At 37.1% G+C, this 20,934-nt stretch overlaps 2 protein-coding genes across 2 annotated transcripts in view; one reads left to right on the top strand and one right to left on the bottom strand.

Annotated features, from left to right (window-relative positions):
- Positions 1-20,934, bottom strand: part of cep89 (centrosomal protein 89) — a 55,559-nt gene that overhangs the window by 11,480 nt on the left and 23,145 nt on the right. Inside the window, exon 18 of the mRNA XM_030131191.1 lies at positions 1,651-1,799. Within this exon, the coding sequence (XP_029987051.1) occupies positions 1,651-1,799 (149 nt within the window). The remainder of the gene's footprint in view (positions 1-1,650; positions 1,800-20,934) is intronic.
- Positions 1,793-19,337, top strand: LOC115413542 (E3 ubiquitin-protein ligase RNF182). Its single transcript, XM_075353455.1, is given in 3 exon segments — positions 1,793-1,939; positions 17,028-17,636; positions 17,639-19,337. Coding segments are annotated over 3 exon segments (807 nt in total). The 5' UTR covers positions 1,793-1,875; the 3' UTR covers positions 17,773-19,337.

Here is a 20,934-nt window from a genome sequence, read left to right as displayed (position 1 = left end):
CTATCCCTGAAGTGACTGAAACATTAAAAAAAAAAAAAAAAATGTGAGCACAGGACTCACACAAGGATACTGTGGCATATTTGCGGCATTGCATTGTGGGTACTGGACATTTTACTCATTGTGTTCTGTTTTATGTGCAGGGGTTCGGGGGGGAGTTTGTGTTAATGTTTATGTTAATGTTATTTAGGTCAATGTGTCTGTTTAAACGTTACATTTTTAACGTTTATTTTTAATATTGTGACACCATTAGTTAAACCTGTACGCTGAACAATGCCTTATGTGTTTGCCACTGATAGCTCATGTACCAGTGCCCTGAAATTCGTTCTTCCAAAATAGAAGTCTGTCTGTGTTTCTGAAATATTGCAGGTTAAACTCTCTACGCTCAATTGAAAAGTGTCATACTACTGTTGTCAATTTGTCACATTTATATTCAGTGTCACGTAAAGAGAATTTAGAAATTCATCTCACCCCCGTTAATGTCTCGCGACCCCTTGGGGGGTCACGACCCCCACTTTGGGAACCCCTGGAATAGATGAACTGAACTGAACATAGAGTCATTCGATGGCAAATGCATCAGTAAATAGATTTGTTAAAAGACAGTGTCTCGGGCACCCCCAGTTGTTTTGTGCACCCTCATTTACTGTGTGTTGTGTTGTTTTTCTGTCATGTTTTACTTAGCCTTGCAGTGATATGAGATTTTCATAGTATGATAACAGTCTCACAAATATTAATGTTGCAGGGTATTACACAAATACTATTATTATCATTTACAGTGAGCCTTGAAAACAAGAGTTTTTATTATGCTTCATCATGATTGAAACTAAAACTTTTTCTAAAGAAGGTATTTTGTTAAGAGTCTCCCTTCCGAAAATAATCTGAGCAAACAAATCAGGAGCAGAAAATTAGCAACACCTTTAAAAAGTTATCTATTTAGAAATAAGTAACTCCAAGTAAACTTCCCTTTGAACAACATCAATGGGAGAGGAAAAAAGTGCATTCACAGATGAGATTCTCCACGTGTTTTTCTTTTTTTTTTTTTTAATACCTTAGATAAGGAAGTACATGATAACCATCAACTGAGTAAAACTGTAGACCACTGCAGCCGCTGTTTAGTCTAGAGATTATATCTCAACTCAAGATATATGCTTGTATGACTGTAATGTTAGAAATAAACCTACAACTTGATCTTACAAATTATGATGTTTTAACTACTTTTTGTGATTACCTATAGTTTGTTTTAATATTTTGTTTTGCAGAGTGGTAATTTTTGTATGACATCTGCATCCATATTTTTTTTTTAAAGAAAGGCTCATAGATGTACACTATAAGCCCTCTGCTAATGTAGACATCTCTCCCTGTTTCTAGTCAGTAATTGTTTTGTTAGGCTGGTGTGCCTCCATGCACTCTCTCTCGCTCTCCCTCCTTTTTTAAGCTACACACACACACACACACACACACACACACACACACACACACACACACACACACACACACAATTCCCCCTCTGTTTCTCCTCCTCTCATTCATACACTCCCACTATTCTCCTCCTTGCTCCTGCTTGCCTGCCTCTTACTTACTGTTTTTCCCCCCTTCGCTGTCTCTCCTCCCCCTCTCTCCCTCCCTCTCTCTCTCTCCTCATTCCCCTCCTACCGTTTGGACTGCAGTAGTCTCTCTTCAGCCTCCTGTCTTTCTTTTAGCAGCCTCTGCAGGTGAAGGATCTCCCTCTGGTAAGAAGCTGTCTTCCCCTCCGCCGCCTCCTCCAGCACTGCCAGTCTGCTTGATGCCTGCCTCCGGTACACCTGCACAGAACGCACGCAAACACACATACATAGAGGAATGAGATGTGGTGTGTTGCTATGAAGGAGGTGGATTTACATGAAGGACAGCGCAGCAGAGACAACTGGAGTGGAGGAGGGGGAGTCACACATATTGGGACAAGGTGAGGAACAACACACACACTAACGCGCACATCTTCTATAGAAAGTGCCTTTTAGGATTTTTTTATTTCTTGGGAGAGTCTGTAGTTGTGTGTACAGTAAATAATACTTCTTACTGCAGACTTATGTTGAAGTTGTTTCATCAACAGATCTGCAGTTGTCCAGCTGTTTAAAAACTACTGCAGGTAGAGCACACTCATACAAGTGTATCAGTACATGTTCATAGCGGGGTGTTTATAGTCCTGGAAGCAGAGTAACAGTCCCTGAAGTGAAGAAAAGACCAATTGATAAAAAAAAAAATCTATGGCAGCACGGGAGGCAAGTAGGAAGTGAATATTCAAAGACACAGAGAGGGGAGACTGTTTGTGTAGCTGCTTTGTGCTCTGCAGTTGTTTCAGATCTAGTGATGAGAAAAAAACAGGTCTATGTGCTGCACTTGCCTTCTATTTATTACAGTTATTGAAAAGGAGTTTATCCGTCTGCTTGCATTAAAAAATGAACACTTCCTTTAACTCTAGCTTCATAATCAAGGATTATAGAGTAGTTGAGATGTCTGAACTTCCTTTTTAGGTATTGCGTACTGTTTCAGCTTATAAATTTCATAGAGACTAGTTTTATAGCTATGGGAAGGCTCTTTAAAATGTAATATTTATGGCAAAGAACTGATGAGTTCTTATAAAATGTAGTTTTCTTCTCCTCGCACACAGAAAGCAACAGGAAACCCCCACAAGGAATTTAGAACATCACAGCTCTATATACTAAAATGTTTTTTCATTAAAGTGTTGCATGCCGATTACTGCCAATGCCAATTAAGAAGAAATTATCTCACTTAAAAACAAGAAAACCCTGGAGTACAGGTGGAAAGCTGGTCATTTTAACTGAAGTACTTAAATGAGTACAATTTAAATAGTGTTAGAGAATCTGTCCTTTTCATTCTGAATTTTGCCACCTGTCAAATTGTATGAAACAGTAGATTTTGGGATTACTGATGTCACTAAAGACAAAATAATCTTTAAACTGTGAGATTTACAGTGACCCTATGTTGGGATCAAAATTCAATTAAAAATATAAACATTGATAAGCATTAACAAGAACATTTTATGCAATTAGATACAAGGATAAAAGCAATGATGAGCTTTCTGCTGAACTAAAGTGGGTGTGTTTGCTGCTGCTGTTTGATACATTCATACATGTGATTAGGCTGCATAGCTGCAAGCAGACTATTGCTATTGCTACTACTCTTACATATCTTATCTATAGACTAATAACCTAAAAGAAAAGAGGAAGAAAAAGACAAAAACCACATTTTTAAAAAGGGAAAAATAATGTCCCTCATATACTATAATTATATGAAGTATAATTTGTGCTTTTTAGCATTTTGTTCGATTAACCAGTGCATGAAGCCACTTTCCTAAGAGTTTAGTCCACACATGGTTATTTATATGTATTTAACATTGCTGAAGTTAACCCAGTGTCTCTGAGCATGATATGCTGTTTGCCATAATTAGACCCCACGGAACGTAAAACAAAACCCTGGCACATGACGCATCAGTAGTGTTATCAATAGGGAATTGCTCGATGTAACATAGAAGGGTGTTTAACAGTGGGTAGATTAAACTGTAATGGCAAAAGAGAAATGTTTTCAGAATCCTGACATCAGAATCATATGTGATAATGTTTGTGAGTTGATTTTTCAATGTGGTTTTTTTTCCACACTAATTTCTCCTGTAGATCCACAATATGTCAACCTCCAAATGAGGGGAAAATTGAGTAGAAAATTCTCCATAGGGATCCTTGTCATTTTTCATTTCAGAGAACTGAAACGGTTTGCCACCTACAGTACCTAATATATCAGTGCACCATCATACCAATGATGACAGAGATCTCCAATACTGTGCTCTTTGTGTAGATGTTGGTCTGTTTTACTGCATGCTATACTGCTGTGCATCCACAAAGATGCATGTATGTAGGATGCCACAATCTGCAAACAGTGTTTCAGCAAGGCAGACAATATGCAAACTGCAAGTTCAGCAATCAATCATTGTGTTGCGACTAATGTGTCTGATTGATTAAGTATCTGATCTGCTTCATTTACTGACACCTAACCAAACAGAGTGCAGGAGGAGGCATGTGTGTTTCTGTGTGTGCATGTGAATGACAGACACAAAAGGAACAGAAGAGCTCAGGTGTTCTGAACACACACAAAATAGAGCAAATAAAAGTACTAACAGTGACGCAAAACTGATGATCCACAGAGATGTGTTATAAGTACATTATTAGTACATGTATAATGAATACAAGAAGAAAAAACATCATTTGTCAGTTGTATAGCCACAAGTAGTTCAGTTATTCCCACTCTCATACCTACTTCTGTGCAAAGAAATGTGTAGATGGTTTTTAGGTGGCAGTGTATGCCCTCAGCTGCCATGTCTGATGTACAACACTAGCTGCTTACTGGTTATAACTAGTCTTAAAACATTTTGGAACCATTGGAACTGTTATCTATCCATGATTTACTGACAAAGATGCCTATACATAGTAGGACACAGACAGGACTGGATGCAAAATTATGGTCACAATATTTTATTAATATTGATGAATACTGATATGCATTACAACATACAGTATATGGTGATAATACCTGAAACCTGAAGAAAGAGGATTCATGAATTTAAACTCTCAGTGTAGTGATAGGTGTAGGTCTATGTATCTAAAGAAAACATAATGAGAAAAAAGTAAACTCATTTTACGCTTTGTGGGAACTGAAAATATATGTCTGAAAATACAATGCGTCAAACATGAACAGAAAAACAAACAGGTGAAAGACTCTAAAACACAGTGCAGACTCTCAGCAGGTTTTTTTTAACTATAGGATGATAGTAAAAGTGTGTCAGATGGCCATCTGAGGTTTACACCTCAAACAGAAAATCTATGTACATGTAGTACTTCACAGGTGTTGCATTCAATTGCTTTTAGTTATGCAAAACAGTTGTTTTGCATACTTTACACTGGACTCTCTCTGCTTATTGACACTAAATCCAAAGCATCATCATACAACAGATTTCTGCAACAAGACCACCCTATATCCTCCTGAATCTGAACTTTTGATATGGAGTCTTTTGCAATGTTACAATTGCAGAGCCTGATATTGTGGTTACAATTGGAATTAAATGAACTGTAAATGTCTAGTACCAATATGTTGAGCAATAAGCAAATACTAAATATATACAAGGTTTCTCCTCTAAGACAAATAATATATCACAAGAGATTTTCTGGTTAGATAAAGTTCAACATGCATGTCTCCACATAAAAAAAGTATTACTTAATGGTAGAAATGAACAATGCCTTGCACATAGAAAGGTCAGAGAAAGGTCAAAACATGTGGTAGCACACACCAATGTACAAAAACAATTAGTTCCCACACTGAGAACACGCAGACATGTCTTACCAGACTGGCAACAAATGCCCTGCTCAAGTAAATTCTGTATATTTATCAACATTTTCCAAAAGTACTCAGCTCATACACTGACCCCATGTGGAGAGATTATGTGAATAATGCCCTTGTGGTCTCACCAACCAATATACCGATTCCCAGATGTACTATAATAAATGGAACTGGTATTTTCTGTCAGAGAGCTATAATCTAGAAGGCAAAACACCCCTAAGCTAAATTTCCATCAACACCCCAGGGAGGCAGCTGGGTGCCAGCATCAGCCCAGCTGAAGCATTGACATTTCACCCTCACAGCAAGCTGAACTGAGCAAAGCCAAACCAATATACGCCTCCTCGAAGCTGTAACCCAGAGGCTGGCTGACCTTCTCCATGCAAGGACAACAAAAATACTAAAAATCCAGACTGAATTATCAAAGAGGTTTTTCATTATCTTTTAAGCCCTTAATAAAAGTTTTGCTAAACTCTGTCTATATAACCAAGGACTATTTCTTCCATAAGAAATGCTTAGTGCTCTGATGAAACAGTTTGCCACAAGGGTTTTTGAGCATGAACTGAGATTCAATTAACTAGCAGACTCGTTTTCTCTATATATCAAGGTAATGCTAAGGCACTTACGCCTATAAAAGATCCCCTTTGAGTGTCCTTTAAGCCTCATTTGTGTGCATTAAGTTTTAACACAAAAACCTTTAATTCAAAGAAAATAAATAGGCTAATAATGTTAATTTTAACAGTTTAAATGCCGGACAAAAGATAACTCCCTCACACTTAACCCTTTTAAGATGGTTGTGTCAACAGTGCCACATTTTCACATTCTTCACCATTCAAATTACCGTAACTCCTTACCTTTTTGTGCTATTGAGAAAATTCAAACAACATCTGAAAGCTAAGAATCGAAGCGTCGGGGGACACTTATTGCTTTTAGCAAGATTTTAGCTGTGTTTTTGTGATGAATTGTTGTAAATAATTGCATATAATAGTGATAGTGCTGTTTTGGAGTTTTCTACTAGTGTGTTTTGCCATGGTTTCGTGGAGTTTAGCTATTTTTTCCTGCCTATTTTCACAGTCTTTTTTCCTATGTCTGTATATTTTATTGAAAAAACAAACAAACAAATAAAAATCCAAAGAAATAAAGGTGGCCTGTTATAATTGTAGTCCTTAAAGGGTGAAGTCCATCCACTGCATAAGAACTGAACTTGCTAATTGTATATTGGTTATTATACTGACTTTAATGCCACGAATAATGGCCATACTGTAAGAGCACACCTTTAACTCTTGAGATAAGCAGATAAACTTGAGTAGATTAAAAATCAATAGAGATTAACGTCCAGCCACTGTAATATATGTGATATCAATTGTTGGACGAGCTACTTCAGTTATCAGAAATATACTGGAAAATGTGTAACGTTCATGTACCTAAGAAAATCTAGAGCCTACAGGTGCATGCATTTGAAAAGCACTGAATATGTGATGCAGCAGAACTGTCTACCTCAACAGGCTCTCTGTGATTGCTTCATTAATTTTCTAAAATTGCCAAGCACCTGGTTCCTTTGGGTTTTTTTTCCCATATGAGTGTTTTCCATATGATATAACATCAGGTGAAGTCAATTGTACCACATGCTGGAAGCCAACCATTTAATAACACTGCCATATGTTGTCTCTTATGCTGAAACACAAAATTTTGTGCCACAGTCAACAAGTGGCTGAAGGCAATCATATATACATCCTCTCCTATTATCTGCCATCCTGCTGTTATTCAAATTAAAGCCACACAACCTTGCTAATGACCCTACACCCTTTGATCCAATTCATTCATTCATACATCCAAATGCTGTTTAAATTCCCTGCAGCAATAACTCCATTCCATCAGCTGTAAAACACCGCTGCCTCTGTAAACAGATTAACCTTTTCTGTTGAAATTGGCTGTCTTGTGCCATTAGCAAAACAAAACCCAGTAGAGGTAATGAAGCAGCTCCACTGGACATGCAGCATTTGACCAAAACCCTGTATGTCAAACTGATACAACAAACATGGATGCACTGGAAGGGAGCTCAGTGAGACATACAAAAAGACAAGGGGCAAGATGTAATAAGGATGTGTGCACAGAAAATCACATATATACATAATATGTATCTCAACTCACTGGAATGTCTCCTTTTTTTAAACACCTACTTTTTAATACTTGCACACACATTTCACAATTCTCTATAAATCAGGAAATTCATTTGTGTATAAACAAACAAACACTCTTAATCATTCTTAACCATTTTCACTCTCTTTTCTACATAAACTTACAATACCATCTTACACAGACAAACCAGTGATTTCAAAGGGGTATCAGCTACAGCAAGTTGTTTAACCAGAACTGATGCAATGAGCAGCTTCTCCTGTCCTAAACAATGATTCATTCGCTAAAGAGCATAAAGATTGGACTGTGCAAAAAAAGTCATGTAATCTTATAAGGGGTTACTTTAGCTGCTCAGGTCTAATTTTAGCAATGTTATGCACCAAAAAAATGAAGTCCGCTGAACCTGAATATACTGAATGACCAGGTTTTTCTATGATAACATGGGCATATTCTAAGATGACAATGCCAGGATTCATCACTCTAAAATTGTGAAACAGTGGTTCAAGCAGCATGAGATATAATTTTCACACTGCTTTTGAGAAACATTGGTATGTGCTGAAGAAAACTTTATGTTATGAATGAATAAATAAATAAATGTTGTGACTTATTGTTACACTGCATAAGCACTATGTGGCATAAATGGTACCACATCCCTTTATCAAGCCAAAGGAATGCCAACTAAATATTGTGTGGTATTTTTTATGTTTTTATTTTTTGGCTGGATTGTGTATATGTTTTGCTAATAATATAGCATGTGTTAATGAAAGAACATAAACCTGTGAACCTGCAAAGTTTATCAGTACTTGTTCAAGAGTGAAAAACAGGCTCATAAACCTGTGCACAATTCTATGATGGTAAAAAAGAACCATGTTTATGCACAGCTTCATAAATCAGATAAAAATAATGCGCATATGGCCCAAGCAGTTGAGATGAATCAAGGAATGACTAGTTCACAAGCAACCAACATCAAAGAAGCTGCAATGAAACAAGTTGCTGAATGACTCCTGCAGCTTCCACTGGCAGCTCATCATATCTTCCCAAATCATCAGTGCCGTTGCATTTGTCAGCTGCTAATGGCAACAGAAACACTGAATATACTGGACTGAGAGCAAAAGCCTCTGGTTGTCTGGGAATCTCCAAAGTGTGAATGTAAAAGATGGTATGATTGTGAAGCAGGTAGGGTTAAAAAGAGCATTTACTGTAGGTCAGCCCAGTTTTCATGCTTCAGTAAAGGTTATAACAACTGACAATTCCAAATTCTAACCCAGTGATGCGCCATACACAGCTGTGTCAAGTACTATCCACTCACTACAGTTTGCTCTCATGCCCTTCTGGCTAAAATCTTCTCACCTTTGCAGAGGAGTGAGACCCCACTTATCTTCCGAGTCCATGGGTGTTTTGTTTTTCCAAGTATGTGCAAAGGCAATGGCATATATACTAGAGTCTCAGAGAAGAGAAGAACACAGGTCTTTTGCCATTATTAGTTTAGTTGATACTTAAGTTAACAGATGGGCATAAGTTGATTTATGTCAGAATGGAACATTACTGAAGCCAAATACTTATATATCTGCCTACAATGAATTGAGAGTAACCCTTATTTTTAAACTGAGTTCAGTTCTGCAGATATTATGACAGTACTGAAATACACCTTCCCTTTATTTGACTACAGGGAATGAAAGCATAATTATCTTGGGTAAACTTGCAACACGCTGTAATGATATTCTTAACACCAGAAGGAACACCTTGGCACAGAGGCATAAATCTGAAAAAACAGTACCAGCCAGCTGCTCTTATATTCTGTTTAGATGCTCATTTAACAAATGCAGCTTCCTCACATCCGTTCAGCAAATACATCTCCCGCTTAAAAAACATCCAAAGTATTTTCTTTCTAGTAAAGTTTACTCTGTGTTTTGCTCAGGTAAAAATCTGTTCATATTGGTCTGAAATTTATAGTACAGTTGTTGTTGTTGTTGTTGTTAGAGCAGATTCTGCACTGATAGTATTTGATTTGTCTGAATGGTTTGATGTGTGTCTGCATGGAAAGGCAAGTCGCTCCCACAACAGCCAAACCCCTAGATATACAGCATTTGTTACTTAGAATAAAAGGCTGTGATGTGACAGAGAAGTAATCTACCATGTGTCAAATCCAAGCCTTTAAATCCCAACACCTATTCAACAAGAAGAGTGTCTACACAGAGAGAGAAATGACAAAATCTGCAAAATCATCTTCCTCTAATTCTAATACATTTTCTTATTTCAGCAAGAAAACTGTTAAAAGCTTTTTCATATCTAGTTGTTGCTAGCAACGGTTGAACATCTGCCTTAAGCAGTTTGGACAAACTGTAATTCTGCAGATCAATGCTATGATTCAGAGGAGCATCCCTCAATAGACATACTGACAGCGAAGGCCAAAGCTATCATCAACAAGGGGACAAATGAGCAGGAAAAATCATGATCTGTATCACTACACACACCTGCAGTTATCATACGCTTCCTTTTTCGGTGTGTTAGTCAAGCCTGCAAGCTTGTTGAGGTTTCGACGAATGCATGGAACAATGCTTGATTAATGAGGATACCCTGTGGCTCCTGCAAATACGTGGCTAATTCCAGCTTAGAAGCTTTGCTAGTTTTATTAATTCATAAATACGTGGTTTCAGATCAGGAGTTTGGTGCAGGTACACTCTGATCAAATAAAAAAGGAGGTTCAGCAGAGAGGAGAAATACAATATTACCAACAGCATTAAATTAAGTTATTTAGACGAGTGGAATGAGTGTAGATATAAAGCTTTGTTATTTTAAGTGGTTTTCTTGAGTTGTATTAAAGAAAGGATTGTACAGCCTTTTATGAGCTAAAGCGGTGTAATGTGGAAAACATAATATATCATTTTGCCATTAAGTAAATGTAAACACTGTTTCATCTACTCTGTCTTGCCAGGATCTATGCTGAATATTGACTGCTGTGTAATCCTGGCTGTGAAAGCAAAAAGTCTTGAACAGATTTTAGTAAGAGTGACAACCCTGCTCGTGCTTTTATCTTAGTGATCAAAGCTTCATCCGTTATACAACAAAATGTGTTGATCAAAGCCGTTTCTGCTTTAAAATACCAGCTTGTTACTGGTAGGGGTTTGCAGAATAATTTAATGTGACGCTTCATTGATTCTGTGCATCAGGAAGTTCTCGCCTGTACCTCCTATTATTTGAAAAGGTTACACTCAGTTGGAAAAATAAAAGGAATGATGTTGTACAGATTCAGGGTCAGGTGTCCATATAAAAGTGACTGGAAGTGTGTCTTCATTGTGGTGTTCTTTTCTGAGAAAAAATGTCCAAAGATGAGAACTGGTATAGAATCTAAGGAAAAGTCAATTCAGTGTGGTTTTATTCAGTGGTGTAATTGGTATTTTTTATATCCTTTGAATGTTCTTTCATCTTGAACTAACAGATAAAGGGTTTAGTATAATGGAAGAGCCTTCAGTATCTAGTATAGGTTCTACAGAATTTAGGCTTTATCAAGGGTTTTGCTCACCTCAGTATCCACTGCCAAAAGGTTAACACAGCCAGGGTGGAACAGATGGCCTACCTAAAATTTTTTTCATCTGTCATTTTGTAATTTTAAAGAGTGGTACCTCTGAGGCTGAAAACTGGAACCAATGTGGAAGAGTCAAAATTTGCAGGACATTTGCTGAATATCCACTGCAGCTGATTCCAGAAGTCTGTCAATTCCCATAGATGCCCCATGTTAGAATGGCTAACTTCCAGCTGATATTATAAACAGGTTTATAAAAACACATTGTAGTTCTCTATAGTTCATTTCCTCCTCTGTGACAACTATAATGGGGGGAATTTAACATAACTCACCCATATAGATTATCCATATGCATAATTAATGGGGTGGTATGGTGATTGACAGGTGAGTGTGTCAGTGTCTGCTGTGCTGTGTCAGCTTTGATTAACAGCTTGCAATAGCTCAGCTATCTGGTTCTATATCAGAGCTTTTGTTTATCGGATAAAACCAATTTCTCTCCTTATCAGGCAGCTCTGCCGTTGTCGTGTTTTATGGAGTTACACTAACAAAACAGTGAAACGATTCTGTCATGAAGTTGACCAATACTTAATTACAACAATTTGCACTACTTAGCTGTATTGGCTGATTAATTCTGCATTAATTCGTATCGAATTCTAAGGTATGTCATCTATAGCTTACATAGCTACAATCAGTAAGTACATTCATACATTTTAAAACTGTTATTATTTTAATTTAATATTTTTTTGTGTAGCTGAAATGACTTAATGCCATTTATTACTGTTAGTCAATATGATTATTCTTCTCAGTGATTTTCAGTTTTATCCCTCATTTTACCTATTCCAACCACTTGTTTCTATAAAACCAATATGACATTAATGCGGCACATCTTGAGGTTTAAAAACTGCAGTTTCCTAAAGTGGGTGACGTCACAGATGGTGACGATGATAAAGAAATTACTTTCTCTTCTATCATCTTTTTTTTTCCCAAGGTAGGTGTTATGTAAAGTTTCCATACTCAATGTTTATGTGTTTGACCATGAAGCTTTGTATGTGTAATGAATAGAATAGAATAGAATAGAATAGAATAGAACAGAACAGAATAGAATAGAATAGAATAGAATAGAAAAATGTTAATGCATTAATGTTTCAAGCTTTGTGTACCTAAATAACACTGTGATGCATTTGAACATTTCAAGATATTGATATCTATGTTTAGTACCCTCCTATTTCATTCAAGGACACGTCATGCTAGAGTTGTCTCTCATCATTAAACACTCACCACATCCTCCTATCTAAAGTGTGATGGTAAGAATTCCAATGTAGTACGAGTGACTTTGTGGTGTTTAACAATGAGCCTTGTGTGTCACAGTCTGATGAAACAATGGTTGCATTAATTACTACAAACAAAAGAGCTCAAAACATCAATTTCCACAAGGACATTTCACGATTATATCTGCTATTCCTTAATGTCAAATGCCAGCTTCGATCCACATTCTCCCTGGAGATGTTTCTATTCCATAAAAAACAAAGATGTTTGTTTTCAAATTAACATTACACATCTAAAAATTAAATAGGTTTACCTTTGAGGCAAAGTAATCAGTCAGTTACTTGGCGTGTCAATATCTGGTTGGTTAACTAGTCCATCGATCATTACATCAGTCAATAAACCACTGAGTCGGCCAAAACACATTTTCAACTCAACACAGCAGCAGGAAGCCGGTCTCTTACACTCTTTGTGTTCCTTTATGTGATCCCTAAAAGAGACCTTCTCACTATGAGCATACTAAACAGAATACTATTTTTCTGGTCTGCTTAATGTATGACACCAACATAAGACTACAACACTTGCGACCCGTAAAGCACTGCAATTCTTCACTATCCCATGCTGCACAGTGGTAATAGTGCCAGTGTAGCTAATGACCTCCACAGCTTAGTGACCAACAACAATGTCCAAAAGGAAACAGTGTGGTGTGGTATGTTATGACAGACAGAACGGTGTATAGATATGGGTAAAGCTTTCCTGGTGAGTTTTGTCATGGCTGTGATCTCCAACTTAACTAATCCACTACAAATTTTTATAAATTAATACAGGATATATATGGTTATGATTCCTCTGATTTTGATAAAAGGTCTGAATCACCCCATAGTGTATATTACATTTCAGAATCACTGCAAGCCACAGTTAACCTTCATTTAGGTAGGATTTACAGCAGGTCTGTTTTTTTAGACTGTTTTATTTTTAGCTTTGTGGATCAAGTAAGAAGGGAGGGGACTAAGTATAATTGTGGAAATGTACTTCCAGAAATCATTTATGTATCTTAGCATTCAAAATAATGCATGTCACAGTAAATAATAGATAAGTAAGAGTATGGTAAGCATTTTACATTCACTGAAAATAAACTTAATCTTATAGGGTACTGCCTGGCTTTCTTTTCTGTCTGACCACAGGTGACCACATTAATAAAGCTGCTCTATATAATACAGGTGCTGCAAGGTGCTGAGTTTTGACCTGCTACCAGTTTTTCCCCCATTTTCCAGGTAATTTGGAAGCACATGAAGTTGTGCAACAAACTACTTTTTTTCTACTCTCTGATCACAAGGCTATATTTTATTAGAGAAAGTCTAAGTCTAAGATAAAGTTTCCAAAAACAGCTCTGTATTTGACAGTGGTGGGCTGTTAGGGCCAGCAAGGCCTTATCTGCCAATGTAAACATCATCAGAAACACTAACTTACATTTACAACCTACATTCTAATATTTTTTTCTGTTAAGTTGTGTTAATTTATTCCCAATAGATGATTCTCTTCATTTCTTAGCATTTCTCTCGGCTGCACTGCTTCCCACATGTGAATGTGGATGTAAGATATTTTGTCCAATCAAATTTCAGTCTCTATTTGTTGCCAGGGTTCATCTAATCTGCCCTGGGCCTTCAGAATGAGTAGTGAAGGCTTATATAATTTAAACTGTATAGCATCGGGACTGTTTCTTTAACCAATCAGATTTTAATTTCACCTCACAGAGTCAGCTAGCTGGCCACCAATGTCGTCAGCATTTATCCTTCCTCTGGTTGGATGGAACTCATTTGATAGAACTTTGGCAATATTATTTTAGATTTAGGCCAAAAAAGCTCATTTAATTGAATTTAATTGAACTATTAATACATTTGAGGTAGAATTTTTTTATGCCCACAATGGCTGATGGAGGAGAGAAAAATGATTTGGTCTTAGACATACTTAAAAATCTATTTTCAAGGCGGACTTTGCGGGAAAAGCTGGACATCATGAGGAGAGGTCGGCCAACCTTGACACTAGCTAGCTCATCAAACTGACATTATCTGCCCTTAAGAGAACAGAAATTTATGTCAGGAATACAACTGGACAGAGGAGACTCCAGCAAAGTGACGAGATAGGCAATGTGATGGAGACCAAAGATTGCATGATGATGAAAAGGGTTGTTCTGATTAATAGCTTTACACATATCAATTTTCCCTCTCGCTGTCCATCGCACAATGACAATGACCACTGTAATTAAATATATTTATGGGCTAATTAGCTTGTACACTGACTAGCCTTTATACAGTCTACAGTGAGTTTTGGATGTAATGTAGCTTTTTTCTGAATGTGTTGATTTAAGCAAAAGTTGCTGCTAGATATATTTTTTCTAGCTCTAGTTTCTGACAACTGGTGATGATCATTTCTCGCTTTGAGGCAATGCATAAATACAGGTAGATAAATTGGATCATAGGTGGCTACAATCAGTGTTAGTGATCTTTCAAGATAGCAAAAAATACCTTTAAAAAGATTTTTTGTGAGATAATGAGCACAGTCAGACAGTTTCAGACAGTTTTAAGTTGACATCAAACATACTTTAACTTAAAAAAATATATTTTTTTCTGTTCACAGTAAACTCCACAGAGTAGGTTTACACAACTGAAGGCTTTGTGTTTATGCTGCATCGCAAGGAACTGATTTTCTCCCAGTGCTCTGTACATGTATTCATCAGGCCTTAAGGGGGAAAGGATTGATGTAGCAGGAGTTGGTTCTTTTTGACATTTTTCTGACATGTTTCAAAGGCCATTTTAATGCAACAGACTGGTGGCTGAAATATTTAACAGTCAGCAATCCACAGAGAGGGCTGTTGGGCAATTGCCAATGCAACATTCACCTATTCGATCTATATTTCATGTTCATGAATGAATAAATGGCATTTCTTTATATAGCATCTTCCTGATGGGAGGAGGACTTGTTAATGACCAAATACGTTGAAGTAGAGAACTTGGAAGCACAGGAGTGAAGTAACTGAACCACAGCTCATGAACACAGCTCAGTGATTTTTGTTGTTGGTCTTCTAAACCTTTGCTAAAGCCGTATATGAAAGGCCAGACTGAGATGCCACTGCTACCACCTTATTAAGGAAGAGCCCCATATAGATAAGAGAATGTTTCTGAATTCAACATGATGTGTCAGCTGAGGTACCAAACTGGAAACATCCACTAAAAGGATTCAATGGCACAATTGTCATCGTAAATATTTATTTATTTATTTATTTATTTATTTATTTATTTACTTTGCTGGGGTTTTGGAGGGTATGGAGGCCATAAACTCTTAAAAATCTATACATAACACTGAAGGTCTACAGTAAAGCAGGTGCATGACACACTCATTAATCTTCTTGCCTGGTGTCTTTGGCATCAATGAATGAATGCTTACAGCTGTTTGACCTTATTAATGATGACTGACAACCTCCTGCTGGTTCTCCAAGGGGAACAATTTTTTTTTTCATTGAAGACCTTTAGCTTTAATATAGCTATCAGCTATTGCGTATAATCCTACCACAACACTCAGCCACCCCCATCAAGCTGATAGTAATATTAGTTTCCTCTGTGAATACCATTTTGTGTTGAGCATTGAATTTGCAGTACTTTAATAATATAACTGTCTATCCTAATCGCCACCATCTTCCTTATAAAGATGATTTTACATGTTTTCACATACATTTAATTAATTACAACATAGAAAATGACCACAGGAACAAAAATCTTAGGAACAACAGCTAAGAACGGGTCTGTTCCTCCATTTATTTTGTAATAATGTATCCCTTACTTCAATTACCTGTTGACAGTCATGATATAAAACAGGAGTAGAAGACTTTGTATTATCCAAAGGAAAACCTATTCACCCCAAAAAATGGCAACTGAAAATTTCAATTCATTAACATCGTATTTTACAGTAAACACTTTAAACTGAATTATCTTCGCAAAAAATGCTTAATGAACAAAAAACTGAAGGAGCAGCTGTCCTTCTCAACTGAAAGATCAATAGTATTACTGACACTTGCTTTGCCATAGAGAACTCTGGGATGACACCCTAATCCAACTCCCAAAGCATAAATCATTAATCGACAGCAGGAACAGAGAGTAGAAGGAGGCACAGTCCTGACCTTCCCCTGCAGACGAACAGCAAATACATATCACCATGTTTCAGTATGAGTTTTAGTCATGCACTGTAGGTCTAAGATAAATATCCAAGGCCCTATAACTCTTTTTCTCAATCTGGGTCAGGGTTATAAGTGTAAAGAAATCAAGTTTTAAAACAAAAACCAGTAGGGAAAAAGTTATTTCCTGGAGGAAAAAAATGGACAGAAATGAAATAACAACAGTGGAACACAAACCAAAAGGAGAGAAGTATTAGTTTTTCCTTAATGCTAATATTTCATGGTTAACAAGAACAAAATGGATTTTCACAATATGGGCCCTTCATGAAAATATGGTTTTGTAAACTATGCCATTTCTACTGTCATCAGCTTTTTCAGCACACATCAAGGCGTTCCTTATAAAACCTTAAAAAAAAAAAAACAATTCCTCAAACTAAAAATTTTGAATATAATTTATTATACACGCCTAAAAGTAAAATGAAGTTACAAAAACTGAAACACTGTAGAACACTAAATTTCTAAATCATAACTGTGATTGGTATTTTCTTCTGTTTTCAGAACATGACTTGAAGATGAGCTGTCCCCAAGCTGAAAACGAGGAGAGAGAAACTCCTCCAGCCGAGGAATTAGAATGTAAAATCTGTTACCAACGTTATAATGTCCACAACCGCAAACCCAAGATCCTGGACTGCCTGCACCGGGTTTGCGCCCGCTGTCTCATTAAGATACTGGACATTGCTGACGGTGGAGGCTCAATCTCCTGTCCCTTTTGCCGTCATCATACTGAGATCACCGAGTATGAAGTGTCAGCTCTGCCTGATGACGCCAACATCATGTCTCACTTGGCATGTCGGGACAAATCCTCGGGCTCGGACCACAACAGGGAGGTGGTCCTGACTCCAAAGAGTTTTTCCTCCTCCAGTCCATCTCATGACTCATCCAACTGCCTGGTCATCACCATCATGGAGGTTCAAAGAGACTCGCAGCACTCGCCAAGTCGCAACGGCAGCTCGGACATCTATGCTGAGCAGAGTCTAGACTCAGTATCACTGGGTTCCAATGGGCCAGCTGAACAGGACACTTTATCCAAGTTCTGCAATCATGTTCCACGCATCCTGGTATGGCTGTTGGGGTTCTTATATTTTGGGTCCCTACCTTTAGGAATCTATTGCTTGTGATCCAGAGAGTGACACTGGGCATAGTATGTGTCAGCCTGGTACCGTCGAGCCTGACAGTTTGTCTGGTGTATGGATTCTGCCAGTGTCTGTGCCAGGGCATGTGCGATTGCTCCACAAGAGGCTGATAACATGCCACTGTTGAGAACTGGACACCACAGAAGAGGAAATAATCAGCTGCTGTAACCAGCTATTTGTTGTTTGTTTGTGGATAAACGAGAGGCCAAAAAATAAAGGTAACACCACCTTCAACAGAAGACTGACTGTCTGCCAAATCAGATATCCTACGAAGACTGCCTCCAATGACGGTGTATGCTTCTATTAGGACAACTGCTGAAATTCAGGAAACCAGTCTGACCAAAAATAAAACAAATGCTGTAAGTGTCAGCAGCACCAGTAGAGCACCTACATTTCTGTGATGTATAGCTGTAATTTTTCTGTGCGTGTTGTGTGTATGACCTTATCTAATATACTATTTGAGAGCAAACATTTTGTCTTTACTGACATAAGAAGCACTCGTAAAGCACTGGACCCTCATTTATCAACATTGCACAACAACTTATATGTTGCTTAGGATTTTATTTACTAAGGTAACTCGATGTATTATGGCTGCGCACAGAGTAAGAGTATGATTCAAAATAAACATATAAGGAAGCTTGTAGGAAGCAACAGCAGATTCAGGTCATAAATTACTCAAGTTACCTGTTACACTGATTTTCACCTTTCATTATTATCAATATTTACAATCTAAATATGTTCTTATTTTCATGACTCAGTGCTTCTACATTACTGTATTTGCCATTTTTATAATTTATTCATGGTTTATTTGATAGGGCAAGATATAGTCCTATTATCACATTAATTAGATATTTAGTATTTACAGAGAATGCTAATTTGCAACAAACTTACTTTCTACCTTGTACTCTACATTATAAGACAAACAAATTACAGTACTGAGGTAAAAAGAAAATAAAGTGAGTACAGAGAAATACCATAAAGCTTAATAAACCCAGATAAAGAATAACACAATATAAAGAAGACTAGTGTTTTAAGTTGAACTTTGCATTTAATGTGGATTAGACTGGTCATGGGTTAGAACTGAACAGCCAGCCTACTATATGTGTTATTGCCTTCCTGCCTCAAAAACACAGACACAGTTGTTCAGGTTGCTGTTATTTTGACTCAGTTTGATTTATGTTGTGCATGAGGTGGGCTCGTATCTCAGGATTTTTGATATTCTATCAGGATAGAGTCAAAATAATCCTTACACCTCAGCACAAAAATACAACACAAACAGTACGCATCATTTACTGTGTGTTGACTGTTTTTCCCCAAGAGTTCGAAAAAATACGTTGTAGTCTAACTTTGCAAACCAACCAAGTCAGAACATAGAGAGTCTTGGAGTATTGCAATGACTATACGATATCTCCAGCAACAATGATTTCTGAAAATATACATATATATATATATATATGTGTGTGTGTGTGTGCGTGTTTGTGTGTTTTATTACATAAGTAAAACTGAATCATTGTGAATTTTATAATAACCAACATTCTACATTTAGTGAGACAACCGCTGTATACAATGTTGATAACTGATGGTCCTGTGCTGATAAAATTTAGGTACTATACATTCAGTGACAACCTTCAGGTAATGATATTTTTCATCAAAATGGAAATGTAGCATTCTGAAACAAACAAAAAAAAACATGTGCTAATCCCTTTGTGTATAGTCTAGTCTAATAAACTCTCTATTGTTGGGCTCCATTATTTTCTTTATATTTTTTTTCAACTTTTTTGTTTCTTTACATGTCTCCCTAGCCACTGTCTTGGTGGTTATCCTGTGTATCTGTGTATGTTCTAATGACTGATCTTAGTGCCACACTACTGATTACAGATGCTACTAGACAAGAAAATAAATGGAGAATTATTTTCTATACATTGCTATGTGTATATTTTGTATTACTCTGTAGCTCAGTTCAGTCCATTGTTCATAGCATTTTATGTTTCATATAATGCAGAGATTCATGGAGAAGGTTTAACAGAAAAAGACAGCAGCGGAACTATTTTTTGAGGTGGGCTTTTTCAACACCAATCAGATTTTCAAGACCTCTTTTCCTGCTTTCACAAGCTGGATGACATTTCACCTTTTCCAAGATTTGTTGTAGCTGCAAAAGAACGACTGTCTGGATGCAATATGACAGCAATAGCCATAACCAATGACCCGGTTTAATCAAAATTAATGCAATGATGCAGCTGCCATACAGAAAATTAAGGGAAATTAAGAGAACGAAGTGCTGAGACTTGTGTATATGGCAATCAGATGGAGACAGATTGAACACAAAATGGCAGAACATAGAAACAAAGACAAGTCAGATGACAGACAGTGGCTGCAGGTCATGCAGTATAAAGAAAGATTTTATTTTCTGCCTGAGTTAGCAGAGCTGTTGGGTAGAGTGCTCTTCAGTGGAGCATTTGTCCTGTTGGTTGTACTGTCCGACAGCTACAGGACCCTGGCTTTCATCTTTCTGAGCACACTGGCATTTTCTATTATAAAAACAGCCCCAGACTATACTGTATTAAAAAAACATGGCATGCTTGTACTTACTGAATAAGCCCCAGACCAGAAAAAAACAGAAACAAAAACAAATGATGTAACCAGGGAAAAAGTCAACAGATCACTAAAGTCAAAAGATACAACTGACATGAGGTTTGAATTTTTCATAGTAATGCATCCAGAAGCAAAAATACAAAATTTTAGTCTGGAGCCACAGACAACCAGATGAACCAACAGTTGGACGCTGTTGTCACTTTTACTAGTGAGGCTAAAAATCACAGCTGATCCAGTTCTGGTTATTGGCAATTACTGAATATTATTATGATTATACTTTGCTGACTGAAGCTAGATGACACAATAAAACCCAAAATGTATCCATTCTTAGATCACAAATACTACATGCATTAATACGAAGCTGAGGGTCAGAGGTCAAAACAGCCATAAAACAGAAGGACCAGCAGTCATGTCATTCTGTAATCTCTGTTTTGAAGTTAATGGATATGCAAAGTAAGACAGCGTGAATTATGTCATTAAACATCATCAAGCAATGACTTGTAGCACTATAGGTCACGCAAAACTGTGACCTATTTATACATACACTCACTAAAATATTTAGCATCTTCAGGTGTTCCAGGAGATGAAGGCATGAATTTTAATTACATATGAATAATGTAGTTACAATCTGCCTTCTCTTTATAGCACACACATTCCCTTTCTTTTTTGGTTCAGACAGT

Source organism: Sphaeramia orbicularis, chromosome 3, assembly GCF_902148855.1.
Source record: "Sphaeramia orbicularis chromosome 3, fSphaOr1.1, whole genome shotgun sequence".
NCBI lineage: Eukaryota > Metazoa > Chordata > Actinopteri > Kurtiformes > Apogonidae > Sphaeramia > Sphaeramia orbicularis.
The sequence above is the reverse complement of the archived record's forward strand: the minus strand, read 5'-3'. Positions and strand labels throughout refer to the sequence as shown.